The sequence below is a fragment of the Ictalurus punctatus genome, chromosome 24 (genome assembly GCF_001660625.3).
Source record: "Ictalurus punctatus breed USDA103 chromosome 24, Coco_2.0, whole genome shotgun sequence".
Classification (NCBI taxonomy): domain Eukaryota; kingdom Metazoa; phylum Chordata; class Actinopteri; order Siluriformes; family Ictaluridae; genus Ictalurus; species Ictalurus punctatus.
The window spans coordinates 17,955,901-17,973,367 of NC_030439.2; the positions used below are offsets into that span (position 1 = coordinate 17,955,901).

The following is a 17,467-nucleotide window of genomic DNA, read 5'->3' on the forward strand; positions in this document are numbered from 1 at the left end:
TCATTGCCACAGGTTTTCACAAGTGGGATTTCATTATTTGAGTTTTCATTTGAATCTTTACTCTTTACAGTGATTTATTTAACAGTTCATCGCTATTATTAGCTAAGTTAAGTAGCCAGATAGTTAACTGCTAATAAACTAGCTCAAACATGTCACAGGTAGCCATGAGTGAGATTTTAGTATCAGAGTTTCAGATTACACCATCACATACTCCGCAATTTATCAAATAGTAATAAAACATCCCAAAATACACCATACTGGTCACATTTTCCCATAACTAACTTTAGCTAGCTAGCTTAAATCAAGCTAAAATCCCACTTGTGCTAACATGCAAAAAAAAGTAGTTTACTACCTGTTGACTAAACAGTTAAATATTTGGGATGGCATGAAGACATGGTGAAGTTTCAGAATTGTCTGTATTTGTGATTACTTTGTGTATATTAAAGGAGAGTGGTATTTTTAGCATACAGGTTCTGCAGCTAAATGTTAGCATTTACCTCATTGTCTTGCATATGAATTAGCGCTTTGCTAACATATTTGACCGAATCTCTATAATCAGAATCATACACAAAGGATAACTTAACTTCAAAATCATATTTTTATTTAAGTGGAACTTAAAATAAATCAACTAGTGAGGGGATTATGTACAAAGTACAATTCGTAATTAAGCGCAGAGTTTTTGCTTTGTTTTTTGTTTTTTGTTTGTTTTTGTTTTTTTGCTAAAGTTAGCTCAGGACATCTTCCTGCTGTGGTTAATCTCTGCACAGGTTTTGGCATCTAAAGTATTTTATGACTGAACTGGACCCTGAATTGCCCCCTGCTTGTACTCCTCTTTTTTTTTTACACTATCCTTTGCTTTCCTGCATTAATTAAACCTGTGGGAAGAGTTTGCTCATTGCTGCCTACAAAACACTGCGATTTTTATGGCATTATTTATTTGCTTAGCAGATGCCTTTTATTCAGAGGCTGAGCGCAGAGCGACGTGAGGCATGGCAACAGACTAAACAGGGAGAGAAGTGAGAAAACGGCCAAGTTATAGCACAGTGGAGAACATAGGGTGTGGATTTAAAGGTTTCCAGACATTGGATAGAAAGAAATAAACAGCGCTTGTAAATATACACATATGTAGAGCTGCTTTCGATCAGCCTCGTTCTCAAGCGTATTTGCTCACACACCCTTGTTGCGTTTAAAATTGTTGTTTTAATTCCCATTAATTAGTCAAGAAATGTTTGGCAGTTGTGTAAGTCAAAAAATTCCCTATCAAGAGTTCTCAAATGTTCTGGAGAAATTCAAGTGTAAATAAAAAAGAACCATGAACTCCCTCAAGACACATTTATGAACATAATCAAACTATTTAATATTAGCCACATGATTTAAATGTATACAATAACATTTTGTATCTTTTTGACATCACCCCTATCTTATCCACACTGCACTGACTCCCAGTAAAATTTCGCATTGATTATAAAATATTACTATTGACCTATAAAGCACTAAACGGTCTCACGCCACAGTACCTAAGCGAACTTTTGGTCCTTTATGATCCGCCATGCCTACTTAGATCAAAAGGTGCAGGTTATTTGTTGGTACCTCAAATAGTGAAGGCTACAGCAGGGGGAAGAGCTTTCTCAGCCACACATGATTTTATGGAGATGTCAGAGATCCTGACCCTTTCTGCTCTCCGGACCTGCCTGATCCATCCTGATACCCTACCTCTGGATGGAGCTCTCATCAACTGGAGGCTACAGCCTGGAGATTGCTGAGGATGGTACCGCTTCACATACCGTGGAAATGGTTTTGGACCTCAATTCCACATGGACATTCTCGCTGTGGTTGCTGGGACTACGGTTGCTGCGATGGCCTTGGGACTGCAATTGCCACATGCAGTTTTACACTCAGGTCTCCTTTAGTGAACAGTGGACTAGTTCAACAAACAGACTTCATATAAAACCATAATGAACTTTCTTTTACGTTCACACTATCCTTCGTTACCCAGATGAGGACGGGTTCCCTTCTGAATCTGGTTCCTCTCAAGGTTTCTTCCTCATATCATCTTAGAGTTTTTCCTCACCACCGTCACCACTGGCTCACTCAATAGGGATAAATTCACTCACTTAAAATCTCTATCATGTGTTTATATATTTCTGTAAAGCTGCTTTGAGACAATGTCCATTGTTAAGCGCGCTATACAAATCAAATTTAATTGAACTGAAATGAATTTTGACTATTTATTGAAGCCAAGGTGTTGCAAACTCCTGAACGTTCCACACACAGAAAATGTATTCATTTATTTGTTTGCTTGTTTGTTTGTATATTCGTCATTCATTCATTCATTCATTTGCATCATTATCCGTTTCATCTACGTATTCTTTTTTTAATATGTAGTTGGACTATTTTACACGTCACATGCCTGCTGAAAAAAAACCAACAGAAACCTTCATAGAATTTATGGTTTTAATGGTGATAATGGGAATTGTATTGGTTTTAATGGAAACTGTAATGGATCTCTATTGGTAATTTCTTGCCTTCAATTGGCGGCATGTTATGTCTAGTGGATACGATTAAGGACCAGTAATAGTAATGCGTTCAATGGTTAGCTGATGGTTTGTAATGGAATTTGTAGTGGAAACCACTAGAATTTATGTCTTGGTTCCTATTGTTTTTTTCAGTAGGGATGTCTTACAGGAAGTTGCATCATTCGAATTTCCTTAAAGGCTCATGGGGTTAAATATATGTAATGTATGCTATATGTTTTCTTTTATCCAGCCACACACACACACACACACACACACACACACACACACATGCATGAACAGGACATGAACAGGACAGCTAGGAGGAGGTGTTTAGGAGGCAGAGCAGCCTTATAATCTTTAGCCTAATTACGGAATCTCTGCAAAGCCTAGTGTTCCAAACAGAGCACCTGACAGCGCTGCTGAAAACATTAAATAAGTCATTTCTTCCCCCAAAACAAACCAAGCCTGACGCCACCTTGGCACCTCTTCAAAACACAATGATTTAATCATTAAAAAAAATATTACATGACAAATAATTAGCCCTCAGCGCACACACACACACACACACACAGAAACACACACACACACACACTCAGTTTGGATGAAACTCGAAGCTCGGTGAGTGAATGTTACACACCACAGAGCTCCAGCAGACTCAGAATAACAAGGCACTGCCAAATATCTGACCTCTGACCTCGGCTAATTCGCACGAAAATAAAACTGAAAAGCTGAAAAGGACTGGGAACGCGAAGGGAAATGCCTCCTCGGCATCTCCGACAGGTTTCCAGAGGAAAAGCCGTTTCATGTCTCAGTCAGCTGACCATCACCATAAATCTTACAGTTGACGTTCTTACAGCTGATGGATTTAATCCAAACCTCAATAACTCAAAAACTACAATCTTATACATGACTTCAATCTAATGTGTTCTGCTGGGGGAACATTCAGGAATAAAGAGTTGTGTGGCAACAATAACACATGGACTGCTGGGAAATGTTAAATAAATATATCCTGAAGAGGTGTCTCAAATATAATTTACAGTTCAAGAGGTCACTGGCCGCAAAAAGTCAGAGAACCTGTGGTCTAAGACACTTCATGGTTCTAACTAGTTTATAATTGCTCTTCCATATGATTGGGAGTTCATCCCAATGTGATCTTCATCACAGACCCAAGATGATGGAACAATGGACATCAAACAGTCTCTTCCACTTCCCATGTCTCGTTTTGTTTTAATGGGCATTTGCACAGGCTTTAGGAATACCCCTCCTCCTGCACTTTTATAAAGAAAACCCAGGGGCAGGTGGCGCGATGCCAGGCTCTGGATCAAACCTAATTCCAACACGCCGCTCGCTTTTTCCTCCTGCCAACAAGTCGCACACCTGAGCTACGTCTGTTTCACACATCCAGCCAAAACGAAACAGCCTGAGGCAGCTCTAAGTGTGAGTTTCATTTCATCTCATTCATGCACAACAACTTCTGGCAACAAGCGCCACATGTGTTACGTTTCAAAATGAATCTTCCTTGCACCAGGCAGGTTCACAGCCTATAGAGAGATGAGATATGATGAGATATGATCTCCTTTTGTGACACTACACCTGCCTGGATGTGTCCGTCGCTGCAGGTCTCGGACTGCTTTTCGATATCACCTCAGATAACCGATATCCCGGATCAAAGATTGTCGTGGCTTGATCTGAACATTCCAGTCCTCGACTTGAACAGATTTATTCCGAATGCATAAAACATGAATTCAGACTTGCAGTGAATACCAAATACAGATTTTCCTTCACCCCCATCCCCCTTAAAAAAAAAAAAAACCTTGGTAGATCATCACTCCATGGCTTCAGGGTTCCATGGTTTTGTCCGTGCGTCTTTCAATTCATTGTCTCAGACACAAAAAAAGTGCGTTTCCACCCCATAAACAGGGACAAGAGGGTAGAGAACAATACCTGCACTTACCAACACAAACACTCAGAGCTCTCTTTGCCTTCTGCTAAGTTACCTAAAACCGTCACATTTTTTAAAAATGTTCCTGAACTTTCCTGAGTTGTGTTTTTCCTCCCAGAAACAGTAGTTCCCTCATAAATAAATAAATAAATAAATATTTATGAAAAACTGCACAGGCACCCCAAAACAGGCGCAAATTCCTTTATTTGGCCTCTGGTAAAAATGAGTTAGAGATAAAGTGCAAAACATTTACATTTTCCATTTCAGCTTCTTAGAATCCAATCAATTTAGCCCACTATATATAAATTCTACAACCCCATGTTACAACATGCTACTGACCGGTTGCCAATTAACCTAATTAGCTGAAAAATGTTCCTCCAGCTGTTTCTTTTTAGTAACACTTACTTTTCCAGCCTTCTGTTGCCCCCCACCCCCATCCCCCGTCCCAACTTTTTTGAGACGTGTTGCGGCCATCAAATTCAAACATAGACATGTTTTCTACGTTCTATTGACATTTTTTGACATACATCATTGACATAACCCTACTGACATTTATTTACATTTTACACAGCGTCCCAACTTCTTTGGAGCTGGGGTTGTAGAAAAAAAAAACTACCGTGACACCTGCGATGTAGAAAAGTGGGCATGATATCACTCAGCCCTGGTCTCAAGTTCCTGCTTCTTAAACCCACGACAGCATCTGTAAACCTCTCCCCTCATGCTCTTCATGCAGTTCCTGCATGCCTTCCTACAACAGAAAACCACCAGGAACAGGAACTCCCAGCTCATGGAGCTCTTTCCTCTACTCCACACCCTGATTTACACACAGCAGCACACTGTCTACACATGACCTGTCGTAAATTTAAACCACAACCTTACGAGCGTTACGAGGCTGTTTTCCAAACAAGGCTACTCCTACTCAAAAGACGGGAAGTCGGCCAAACACTATGCCTAAAACTATGCCTAATCTGTACTGCTGCATCTTTTCAGGATTATGTTTGTGAAGCCAGCTGGAGCAGGTACATACCTTGGTCTTACAACACTAGCTTTAATGAAATTAGCCTGGCTATGACCTCTGACCTCTGGGGTCCTGGAAAGAGAAAGCTCTATGGAGAGAAGCAGTGAAACGAGGACTGTAGGTCAACGAGACCGCGTTCATACATCAGCACCCTGCAAACCAGCAGCAGAGCCCTCATAGACGTTTCATGAAACCCTTGTGAACGTGCTGTTATAGGGAAAAACCATCAACGACCGCGTGGTAGTGGTGGAGTTACTGTTACCATGCAGGAGCTGAGTAGACTAGAGTTTCCTTTAACAGCACATCCTAAAGTGTTTTACTCCTCTCATATAACAGCAATTTGTCAACGATGACATTTTTTTATTCTTTAAAAATGAGCAACACATCATACTTATCCGTTTATAGTTGCATTTAACGTTGTGGGACGCCGGCAAGACGAGTTAGTTCCTGTTATCAATCAGGATATGTCATGATACAGAGATATCAGAAAGTACAGAGTCCTCCGTGTCAGAAAACGTAGTCGTCTATGGCATTTGGCAGACGCACTTATCCAGAGGGACTTACATTTATCTGATTTATACAACAGAGCATATGAGGGTTAAGGGCCTTGCTCAAGGGCCCAGCACTGGCAGCTTAGTGACTGTTATAAAAGCGCGGACACTGGAGAATCTATCCATAAATCGTAAATAAATCGTCTCCCTATATAAAATTCCACCATATCAACAATATTTCTGTTGTTATTGTTGTTGTTGTTTTCTTCCATTTTCTCCCTAATTTGGTCTTGGCCAACACCCACCCACTAGCCCACTACCAAAAGCTACCAATTAGGGAAGGTGAGGTGAGGGCTAACACATGCTTCCTCCAAGACACATGAAGCTAACCAACAGCATCTTCTCAAACTGCTGCTCATGCTGCATCATGGGGCAGCGTAACACACTCGCAGGAAGTGCTATCCGCACTCTTTCGCGTACACAAGCTCACAGATGCCCTCAACTGGGTAGTTTCACTGTGATTGACAGGAGACAGGCATGCTTTCTGTTGTACCACTCGAGAGCCCGACAACATGTTTTTTTTTTTTTAAAATCCTGTTATTATCCACCATTCAAGTCCCTGTGAATGAGTTGTTACTAAAGAAACGATAACATATTAGAATGAGTATATTAATATGACCCTTGCAGAACCTTCTAACCAATCAGATTCGAGAATTCAGCAACTGCTGTGTATGCTGGGTAAATGTTATTAATTAACAATATTACAATGTAATTCAGTGTCTAAAGACACGAAATTTTAGGTCTTTTTTGTTTACTTTTATTTTTTTTTCCTCCAAATGTTCCACTTTTAAACTTTTCCAGCTCTGCAACTGAGTGCATCTATGAATATAAAATAAATAAATAAATGCTACTAAAGAAGCCATGTAGACAATTCGCCTTTTCATTCACTGACGTGTTTTTTTTTTTTCCGTTTTTTTTTTTAAATGAATAAATAAATAAATAAACAAATAAAAGTCAAATGTCCCCAGCTGACATTTCTGGTGTTTCAAACCAATCCAGCAGTTCCAGTTTCCACTGTGTGCCCAAAGTAAATACAAACAATGTGTTGTTTCAGAAGTATGTCATCATCAAGGCTGAATCTGCTTTAAGTTATCTCGGACTGTCAGTTACAATAAGAGGCATTCATGATCCTTAACTACATAAATGGGTCGTTCCTGAAATGTACCTCCTACTCAAGCACATTTCCATATGATTTAATCCTTAACACTAGATCAAGACGATCGTCAGCCCTGCAGCAACAAGAGATTGAAAAATAGACGAGATGGCGCAGTTATGGTGCCAGCAGGTGGTGCAGTGGAATGTGTCAGTGTGTGTGTGTGTGCAGGTGTGTGTATGGGAACCAGCCGGACATGGTTACATGTCCATTTTCTCTCTCTGCAGTTTGCTCGGTTGCTGTTTGCTCACTGCGAGAGGGCCAGACTGCTCCAAAGCTCCTGCATCCACAGAGGAAACACCTGCAGCCCTGAGCGCCAGATACTGTCCGCTCACACACTGTCGCTTTTATCATGCAAAGCAGCACAAACACAGATTTCACTCAGATTTCAGACTGGACAAACTCACAAAAAGAATGGTCGTGTTATTCACAGAATCATATAACACCAAGCCGAGTCGTCAGCCGTCGCACGCTATTGGAGGCACCCATGAGTCCCGCGTTGTCTGTCCTTTTCAGCAACCATTGTGCACCAAATTGGACTCTGGAATTCTGTCAGGTTCTGACAGGAGAAAGAGTTTTCTTTTCGGCCATTCAGCTGAGCGAATCACAAGAAAACAAGACTTTCATACACACTTCAACTTCCACTCGTTTTGTTTCTGGTTTCCTGAAGGAGTCTGTGTAGAACCCTGCAACTCAGGGTCTTACTTTTAGAAAAGATTCCAGGTTGTTACTTCCTCAGATTGTGCCTTACTGTGTGAAGCCCAGAACCAGATTCAAACTGGTGATTGGCAGATCAGCAATCACCGTCTCACTAGAAGAATATGAAGGGGACAATGGTGGCATGTTTGTGCCCTTTACGTCAGTTCCCAGTACGTCGGCTTTGTGCTAGTTTTGTACTGTGGGGATCAGGGGTTTCCTCCGGGTACTCTGGGTATTTCCTCCCCCAGTCCCAAGACATGCGCTGTAGGCTGATTCCAAATTGTCTGTAGTGTGTGAGTTTGTTTGTGATTGTGCCCTGTAATGGGGTGGCACGTCATCCAGGGTGTCCCCATCCTTGTGCCCCACGTTCCCTGGGACAGGCTCCTCGTGACCCTGTGTAGGATAAGCAGTATGGAAAATAGATGGATGGATGGATGTTCCTGAGCTCTGTGCTATTCCTTTGAACTTTATATACTACAGATTTATCCTAGCTTTTGTCAATTTTCTGTTGTATGCCAACATTACACTTTCACATACTGCTTTATGCTAAATTGTAAATTGTTTATATGAGCTAACTGCTCACCTGTGCATGTATTTTTTTTTTGTTCGAAATAGAGAAGGTACCTTAAAAAGCCTGGTTAATGATATTGTTTGGTTGATTATTTTGGTGCAACTCAAACAGCAAGCTTCTGTTTTTATATTATATTTTTATAAAAATTTATATTATATTTATTTATATTATATATGATATTCTTCGCATCAAAACGACAACTCCGGTGTCTGGTTCTTTGATCCATGGATTTTTTCAGACCAAATAGACCCACCCACAGATTTCTATTGGCTCACATGAACTAGGCAGGAACAAGCAAATGATTGTTTGTTACATCCAGTGTCCTTTCCCCTTCGGTGAACTGGCTCTTCTGCTGTAGCTTCTGCTGTGTCTCCTGTATCGTCATACCAACAGGTCGAAAATCATAAATGCTACAGCTGATGATTTACTGCTTTCATCATGCATAAATGGTCCTGGGTCCAGTCATCATCAAGGACGTTGTGACAGATGGATCAGAAGAATCAAGACTGCATGACTTCAAACATCCTCAGCTGTTTCACTGCTGACTCGAGCGCATGTTCCATATGACTTCCTGCCTTTTATGAGCTTGCACAGGGTGCGTGGGTGTTTTGCCTTGAATTATAAAGATAACAGTGCTGCGTCTCCATGTGCAGTTTAAACCCCCCCCCCCCCTCCCCCTTCAACACAGCGACCGCTCGAGCTGTCCAGTAGAAAGGACATGAACGTCACAGTAGATCTACCTCTGCTGACTGATGCAGGAGTGTGAGTGGTTACAGTTCGGGAACGATAATAAAAGCCTCCATTCCCTGCATGCGTGAGACACACGCAGGGGACGACCAAAGGCGCAGATTTTCCACAAACAATTCTGTCATTCATGTGCTGCACTGAGTTACAGCTTGCTGCCAAAAAGGGAATCCCCATTGATACGTGCAACATCGTCCAAGGCAAGACGTTATCCATGTTTGCACAACCTGAGATGCTGGCTATCTACAAGAAAGACTACAGCCTCCAAGAAAACGGAGACTGTGTGTTTAGGAAGAGGTGATTTTTGTCTCTGCAGTCCAGATGTTTACACAACTGCTTGTAGATCGGAGAGAGTCTCCGTTTGAAGCTGGTGAATGTTATCTATGCATATTATATATGCTGGTAAGCTTCCAGCTCATTAAACAAAAGAAGACGATGCACTGAGTTCCAGCACAGCAGGGAGGTCTGGCTTGAAGATGGGAAATGCTTAGAGGTTCCATTAGAAAGCATCTCCCACAGCTCTAACCAGTAGCCTTTATCCTCCCATCGGTTTCTTCCCTGATTCATTTGCTTATATATCGAGGGATCAAAGAGAGAACATGTTCTCCGGTGCAGACCATGTGAAACGGCAGGATTGCACAAAGGGGAGGGTATACACGCCTGACCGCCTCTCTGTTTTTTGCCAAAGCGCGAGAGCGCATGCTGAATGTTGACATAAAAGAGCATGCGAAATGAAGAGGGGAAAAAATGGCATCCCAGCTCTCGTGTCAAAAAAGACGCAGATTATAAAAATGTGGGCAGGAAGAGGAAAGTGAAACATCACGCGTCACATGTTTAACCATACGTGCGTTAATCATAAAGCTCTCATAGCATGCCAACAACCCATTTTCCCATTTTATTATCTGCTAATGGTTGAACTTCAGACTTACATGTTGGCTCATAGACCTAAATATGTCACACTGTGCCCATTTTAAACACAATGCAGATAATTGCAAAAGTTCTGGCATCCTGGTCAATGTTTTCCTACATTCAGTCATCTTTAGTAAGGACTTTACCCTGATCTGTGTCGCAGTGGTGCTGGATCCTATCCCTGGATGCGATACAGGAAGGAACCCTGGATCGGATGCCAGGACACACACATTCTCATCTAGGGGCAATTAGAGTTGCTAATCCACCTACAGGCATGTTTTTGGACAGTGGGGGAAAGCAGGGGATCTGGAGGAACCCAATGGAAACAGGAAGAACGTACAAAATGCACTGATATTAGCTATTTACTAAGGTCATCAGACTGTAAATATAAATCAATAAAGCAGGAGAATGCAACAGGTTATTTTTATGCATTTTTTTTTTTCTGAGACTGATTTGTTAAGCATTAAGGAGTAAGTTTGTCTCATGCATCGCACATTGTAATTTTGTCAGTGACTTTGAGCAGAGGTGCCAAAAGGTATGCATACAAATTTAGAATATATACAAGGAGATAAAGCTGATTATGGATGGGAGGCTTGATAATGGTAATGATAATGATACCTGGGGTAAGAGATATGGTTTGTCCAGAGTGAATAAAATGACAAATGACATGAATAGGAAAGATGTGATCATGTGGAGAGAAAGAAAAAAAAAAAAAGAATCCACTAGTTTCAAATGAAAATGCACTTTTGCAAAGCGTGGGATTGTGTGCCAATGGAAGAGAAAGAGCAGTTTTGTCATAGAGGAACTGGTCATTATTAAGTAGCAACCTCGCTGTTCTCATAATGTCACTTGTCACATAGTTGCGAAAATACAAACTAATTAGCTAGCTAACATTAGCTGTTAACTGAACGACTACGTTCTCTCAAAACACACATCACAAAAGAACCTCTCAGAATCGCCTGGTTATAATTCTGCCCTGGTCAAGAAAGCACTGACACGATGATAGGTGACCGAGCGAGGTTGATATACAGAAGTTCAATAGAGCTCGATTTGCTAATTTGATTCTTTCCAACAAACTCATTTGAGTGTCTTGATTCAATTGACTCACAATTTAGAATACCATTCAAAAACTGTGTAGGCTGCACTGTGCTAACCTTTACACGTCTGTCTGTACAATAACCTATGTTTATAGCAAGGACTTCGATTTATAGATTTAGCAACGTTTAGACCTTCTAATAACAAGCAACTTAAATTCCTACTCATGCATACTGCTTGACTAGTACAGATAGGCATCATCATAAAATGCACACTTTAAAGAGAAAAAAAAATAAGTGCAATACAAAGGAGTCAACCTTTAAAGCGCTACCGATTCCTTATTAATACTTGAGAACCGACTCTTCGAACAAGAGTCGTTTAAAAGAGAACCGATTCGTTCGTTAATCGCGCATCACTAATGTACCGGGCTGCGTCCCAAACCGCATTTAGTACCGATTACTAGGCATACATGTAAAACAGAACTTCACCACACGCTTCCATCATACAGTCAGAGTCGTAGTGCAGGTTTTTATTCGGATTTTTTTTACGGCGAGTCTGCTTTAAATGTGACGTCACCGATCCATTCAGTCCTGTGTGAGTTAACGGATTCCGTCTAGCGGATTCAACCGATTCACACAGAACCGATTCATGTGTTGAATAAGTGATTCATTGCAACGGATATAAAAAAAAAATAAAATAAAAAAAAAGATGTGAAAAGTGATAGATGTGGAAACTTTTTAGAACAATTAAGCAAGATGTTATAGTTGGAATCCCAGCAGAAATATCATTTAAAACATTATTTAAATCTTAAATAATTTCTTAACTCAAGCAACTCAATAAATAAACTACAAGTGTGTGTGTGTGTGTGTGTGTGTGTGTGTGTGTGTGTGTGTGTGTGTGTGTTTATACATGAGGATGGGTTTATACGATTATGTATAGTATCAGAAGCAAAGGAGAGAAAAAAAACCCTAAGGTATTATTTACCCCTATAACACAGATTACACCTATTCTATTTACCCCAAAAATATTTACAAAGCACACACACACACACACACACACACACACACACCTGAAGGTATCGTACCTTAGTCCCAGGATACCCCCTTGGAGCCCCTTATCCCCTTAGACACTCAGCTCTTGTAAACATAATCCAGCACTTTCTAACTACCCCAAGGCGCACTTTACCCATCTGGACATGTTACCCCATACTCTTCACAGCTACACACTTTCTCCAATTTAACATTCAAAACTCTTTACCTTTGGTTACTTTCCACCCCAAGTTATTTTACCTCTTCAGATACCTTTGCGCCACCCCCCAACCCCCGTCCACCTACCCCACCCCACCCTTCCCCTCCCTCCTACAGACACTTTACCAGTGTTCAGTTCTTTTACCCCCTGATACTTTACCCGCATGCGTTGTGGTGGTGTGTAAAATAACGAGGAGAGCCAGGAACACTGTCTCCTCTTTCCCCGTCCCTCGGTTCATGTTAAACAGTGCAGAGTTCCAGGCAGAAGACGCGGTGATTACACTGAAGCCATGCAGCGGTGGAAAAAAAAAAAAAGAGAGACAGGGCAAAGTTTCGGTAAAACCCGGTCCAGTGTAGAAGTGTCCTCGTTCCCGAAGTGTCCTAGCTGCACTGTGTCCCTCTGCATCCAGTTTCCTCTCTCTCTCTCTCTCTCTCTCGCTCTCTCTCTCTCTCTGATGCGCACTTGTGCGCTCCCTCCCCAAAACTTTCCCTCCTCTCTCATCTCCCCTCCCACGGAGACTTAGGATGAGAAGAGAGTCATATTGCCTCCTGACGCCCTAACAATGACTTAGTGCCTGTAAATCCATCCGCCATGATGTGTCTAGATGATGATGATGATGATGATGATCTTGATTGTCCTGGACCTTATGCAGCTGAAGTATATTGCAATAAACTGCAGAATGTAATAGAACAGCCTACAACACAGAATACTATAGCTCTTTATTGGTAAATATTTTAATAAAGCTAATAAGAGGCCTACATACCTTATGTACAAAGCATATATATATATATATATATATATATATATATATATATATATATATATATATATATATATATATATATACTGTGCAAAAGTAGTCACCCTATTTTAGTACAAACTTTGTTATAGATTTTTTCTTTTATGACATTATCAATTCAGTACAACAAACATTTTAGATTCCCGAACATTAGTTTTCCAGCACAAAATGAAATGCTACAGAAAACGTTTGGATGTCATGAAAGAAAGCAGCGTATTATGTAAGAGACACTTTTCAGACAAAAAAAAATGTAAAAAAAATAACGAAGGCTGTTGGATTTTGCTGCAAAAAAATAAGAAGCGAGTGCGACAGTGAAAGTCTCCAGAAGAACCGTGTCTGTTTCTGCATAATGCTCAATAACATTTACAGCTCATTTCTTTATAAAACTGCACTATTTGTACCAAAAGCTGCACAAATAAATAAATAAATAAATAAATAAATAAATAAAAATGTGTCACACCAAATACTGACGTTGTTGCATTTACTACTGTTTACCGCTGTTTATGGTATTTTTTTTTTAATGTAGAAACATTTAATTTCATTATTTTGAAGGCATCTTTGCAGCATTTCTTTGCATATGCCTAAAACTTTTGCACAGTACTGTATTTAAGTATGTATATATGTCAGATGGATAATCAATTTACCCGAGCCCAGAAAAGAGTACTAAACGGTCCTGTCCTTGTCGCTAGGGTGCTACCCTTATCTACCTTTAAAATGATTTAAGGTGCATAATTAGACTTTAAGTCCCTTTTAAATGTATACTCAATGCATCCTTTCTAACTAGAAGATACTGTATGTCCTTGACAGATACTGTATGTCTTCATCAGCTATATTAATTGCATATTAAGTAAAAAAAATAACATGGTTGCACCTTCTCACACGTGTATTATAGCATGAAAAGATGAGGAAGCCAAAAAAAAAAAAAAAAAAAAAAGTTCTGGGACTTTGAAATGAAACATAAACAACACTAGCGTATCAACTGAAAGAGTGTCCAAACTTTTGCACATTCCTCATTTACTGTTTTAAAGATTTTGTTCTGATTTATTTAGCAAATTTACGATCATTGTCTGTAATATCATGTGTAATGTCTGTAATGACAAAACAATTTCCCTCAGGGATCAGTAAAGTACTGTATCTATCTATCTATCTATCTATCTATCTATTTATCTGTGGGTTAATACTTGCAGAACTATGTAATAGAAGATGTTGAACCTGGATTCACGATTATATTAAAAGTATTTCTTTATCACTTATTAAACACTAAACTTGAAACAAATGAAATGAGATGATATAAGACCTCGACATGGCGTCCCTGCTCACTGAGCGTATTTGTTATAAAGGAGGCTGACCTTTAACCCCTCTGGTCATTCGGAGCAGGGAATCCTGGAATGGTGGAATGGTGAGAAGACAGCAAGAGAGCAGCAAGGTTATCTATCCCATCACTCCTTCTCTCTTACTCGCTGTGTCTCTGCACTTGCTGCAACAGGAGCATGACATTGTTATCACTAAAAGACATCTTTCATGATGGACAGCAGACCCGGTTAGTCACCCAGATAAATGAGGCCTTATCCACATGGAATGGCAGCATTGTGGATAGTAGGATTACACACACAACTCTTTTGGCCTCTGGTCATGGAAGGAGGTGTATATGCAGGGCAGTTTCGATCAGCACCAGGATATCAACCTACACAGAGAAGAGAGATGAGGCATTAACCATTAATACAGTTTTAAACTTACGGTTATACTAATAAACCGTATTAATGCAGTTGTTCTAGTATGTTATCGTTTCTATAGCATTTACAGGGACTTCTATGGTGGACACTAAACATAATCTAAGAGTAATAATAATAAAAAAAAAACTAACGTGCTGTTATTTAACAACAAGAAAACCTAAAATCATCGATATTTCGAAGGTTTCTGTTATGAGACACGTATTTAACATTTACGGAAGGAGTCTCCAGTGTCAGCACTTTCTAACAATCAGAGCTAAATAAAGCTGCGATATTACGTTTCGCACCACAGGAAGGTCTGCAGGACAGAGGAGTTCACACGTTGTGGTTTCATGACAACATGACAATCTGTGGTGGATCTTATCCCAGGAACGCCAGGCTCAAGATGAAAACACAGTCTGTATGGGATGCGATTCCATCACAGTGTGTCACACACATTCACACTCATTCATACCTAGAGGCAAATTAGGGTAGCATGTTTTCTGGCAGGAAACCGGAGAACCCAGACAAAGCCGACGCAGACAATAACCCGAGCTCAGGATTGAGTCAGGGATCCTGGAGTCGTGAGTCAGCAACGCTTACCCTGATATCCTGAGAGTTCATTAACCTGACTAGTGTTTATTTTGTCTTTAACCATATCCCATGGGATACAGTGGGTGATTTAATTTCCTTTTCCAAAAGTCTAAGGTCCATGCATATGTGTTGGCAATTCACATGACATCACAATATGATTTTGTTTCTCAAGCAACATCAAGGAGACATCCTGCTGCCTCAGTGAGATCTCTGATGTCTTCAGGTTCTTCGAGTGAGAGAAATAAAGCTTGTTTCCCATGAAACTAGAAATAGTCCTGCTTCCTGATGCATTGCTCACACTGTTGTTTGGTGTACAGATCCGTTTTGATCCTCCATCTTTGCTGCTGGAATGCGGTGACTACAGAGAAATGGGAGGGAAAATAAAAAGTCTTTTGAAATAACGCCCTTGTTATAAATCTTTTAGAAGTCAGAATCAGGACCCAGAGAATAGCCAAGAGCCAGGCTGTAGAAGTATATGAGATTTCATTAAGTGTGTACAAACATTGAAATATACTAGGAGACATACCACTTTCTGTTGTTTGTGTAGTATCTGGTCAGGCTTGGTCTAACGTGTCGTTAAAAAGACACAACTTAAATACAAATATCTATCGGATAAAAACCCACGTTATCACCCGCTTGTGTGAGGGAAAACCCTTTCCTAAACATAGGAAGAGAGCTTGAAGGACGAGATAAGATAAGATAGACCAAACTAAATAGGAGAGTGCCTTCTTAGCACTTCTTCACACAAGAAGTTATTCTCAATAACATGTTTACGTGTCACGGAGTTACAATGTGTCATCATGATCATATTGACTTGGGTAAAACTAAAATGAACATAATAAAATAAACAAGAAAACTTCATGCTTCTGCCAGGTAGGGTACATTTATTACATGTACTGCGAAGGAGTTAACAGCTATCGGTGGTTTTGAATCTTCAAGTGGAAAAAATAAAACCATTAACGACATTAGCATCATCGAGTAGTTGTGCAAATGCTTCTGCTACATTGATTTCTGAAGTTTTGGTCCTTTATACTGCAATACTGAAGATCCAACATGGAGGAAGTGCTACTATTAGCAGGGTCTTAGAATGAGATTTTATATATTTGAACATTAAATAACATTCAAATCACTGACAAGTGAAATAACATTAATTATCTCATAACAGTGGCACCTGTCAGTGGGTGGGATTTATTAGGCAGCAAGTGAACAGTCAGTTCTCAAACGTCATGTGTTGGAAGTCAGAAAAATGGGCAGGTGTAAGGATCTGAACGACTTTGACGACAGACAAATTGTGACGGGTAGACGACTGGGTCAGAGAATCTCCAAAACTGCAGATCTTACGGAGTGTTCCCGGTATGCAGGGGATAGTACCTACCAAAACTGGTCTTCTTCAATGAAAGAAGGTGTCCTGGTCTGATGTTTTCTTTTACATCATGTGGACGGCCGGGTGCGTCTGTGTGTGTGCGTCGCTTCCCATGGGAAGAGATGGCGCCAGGATGCACTATGGGAAGAAGGCAAGCCGGTGGAGGAAGTGTGATGCTCTGGGTAATGTTCTGCTGGGAAACCTTGAGACCTGGCATTCATCTGGTTGTTACTTTGACACGTAACACCTACCTAAACATTTTTACAGACCAAATACACCCCTTCATGGCAACAGTACTACCTAATGGCAGTGGTCTCTTTCAGCAGATAATGCGCCCTGACGCACTGCAAAATTGTACGATTCAGGAACAATTTTAGGAACATGACAAACAGTTCAAGGTGTTGACTCGGCCTCCAAATTCCCCAGATCTCAATCCGATCGAGCGTCTGTGGGATGTTCTGGACAAACAAGTCCGATCCATGGAGGCCCCATCTCACTACTTATAGGACTTAAAGGACCTGCTGCTAATGTCTTGGTTCCAGATACTACAGCACACCTTCAGAGGTCTAGTTGAGTCCATGCCTCGACAGGTCAGAGCTCTTTAGGCGTCACAAGG

At 40.5% G+C, this 17,467-nt stretch overlaps 1 protein-coding gene across 3 annotated transcripts in view; it reads right to left on the minus strand.

The window, feature by feature from the left end:
* The window catches only part of col5a3a (collagen, type V, alpha 3a), a 90,091-nt gene extending 77,261 nt beyond the window's left edge, over positions 1-12,830 (minus strand). Inside the window, exon 1 of one of the 3 annotated variants that reach the window (XM_017454853.3) lies at positions 12,546-12,830. In XM_017454853.3, coding sequence (XP_017310342.1) covers positions 12,546-12,624 — 79 coding nt within the window. In that variant the 5' untranslated portion in view covers positions 12,625-12,830. Of the gene's footprint in view, positions 1-5,082; positions 8,489-12,545 lie in introns of those variants that run through there. The other 2 variants (XM_017454851.3, XM_017454852.3) reach the window with 2 other exon arrangements.
* Between the last annotated feature and the right edge of the window lie 4,637 nt (positions 12,831-17,467).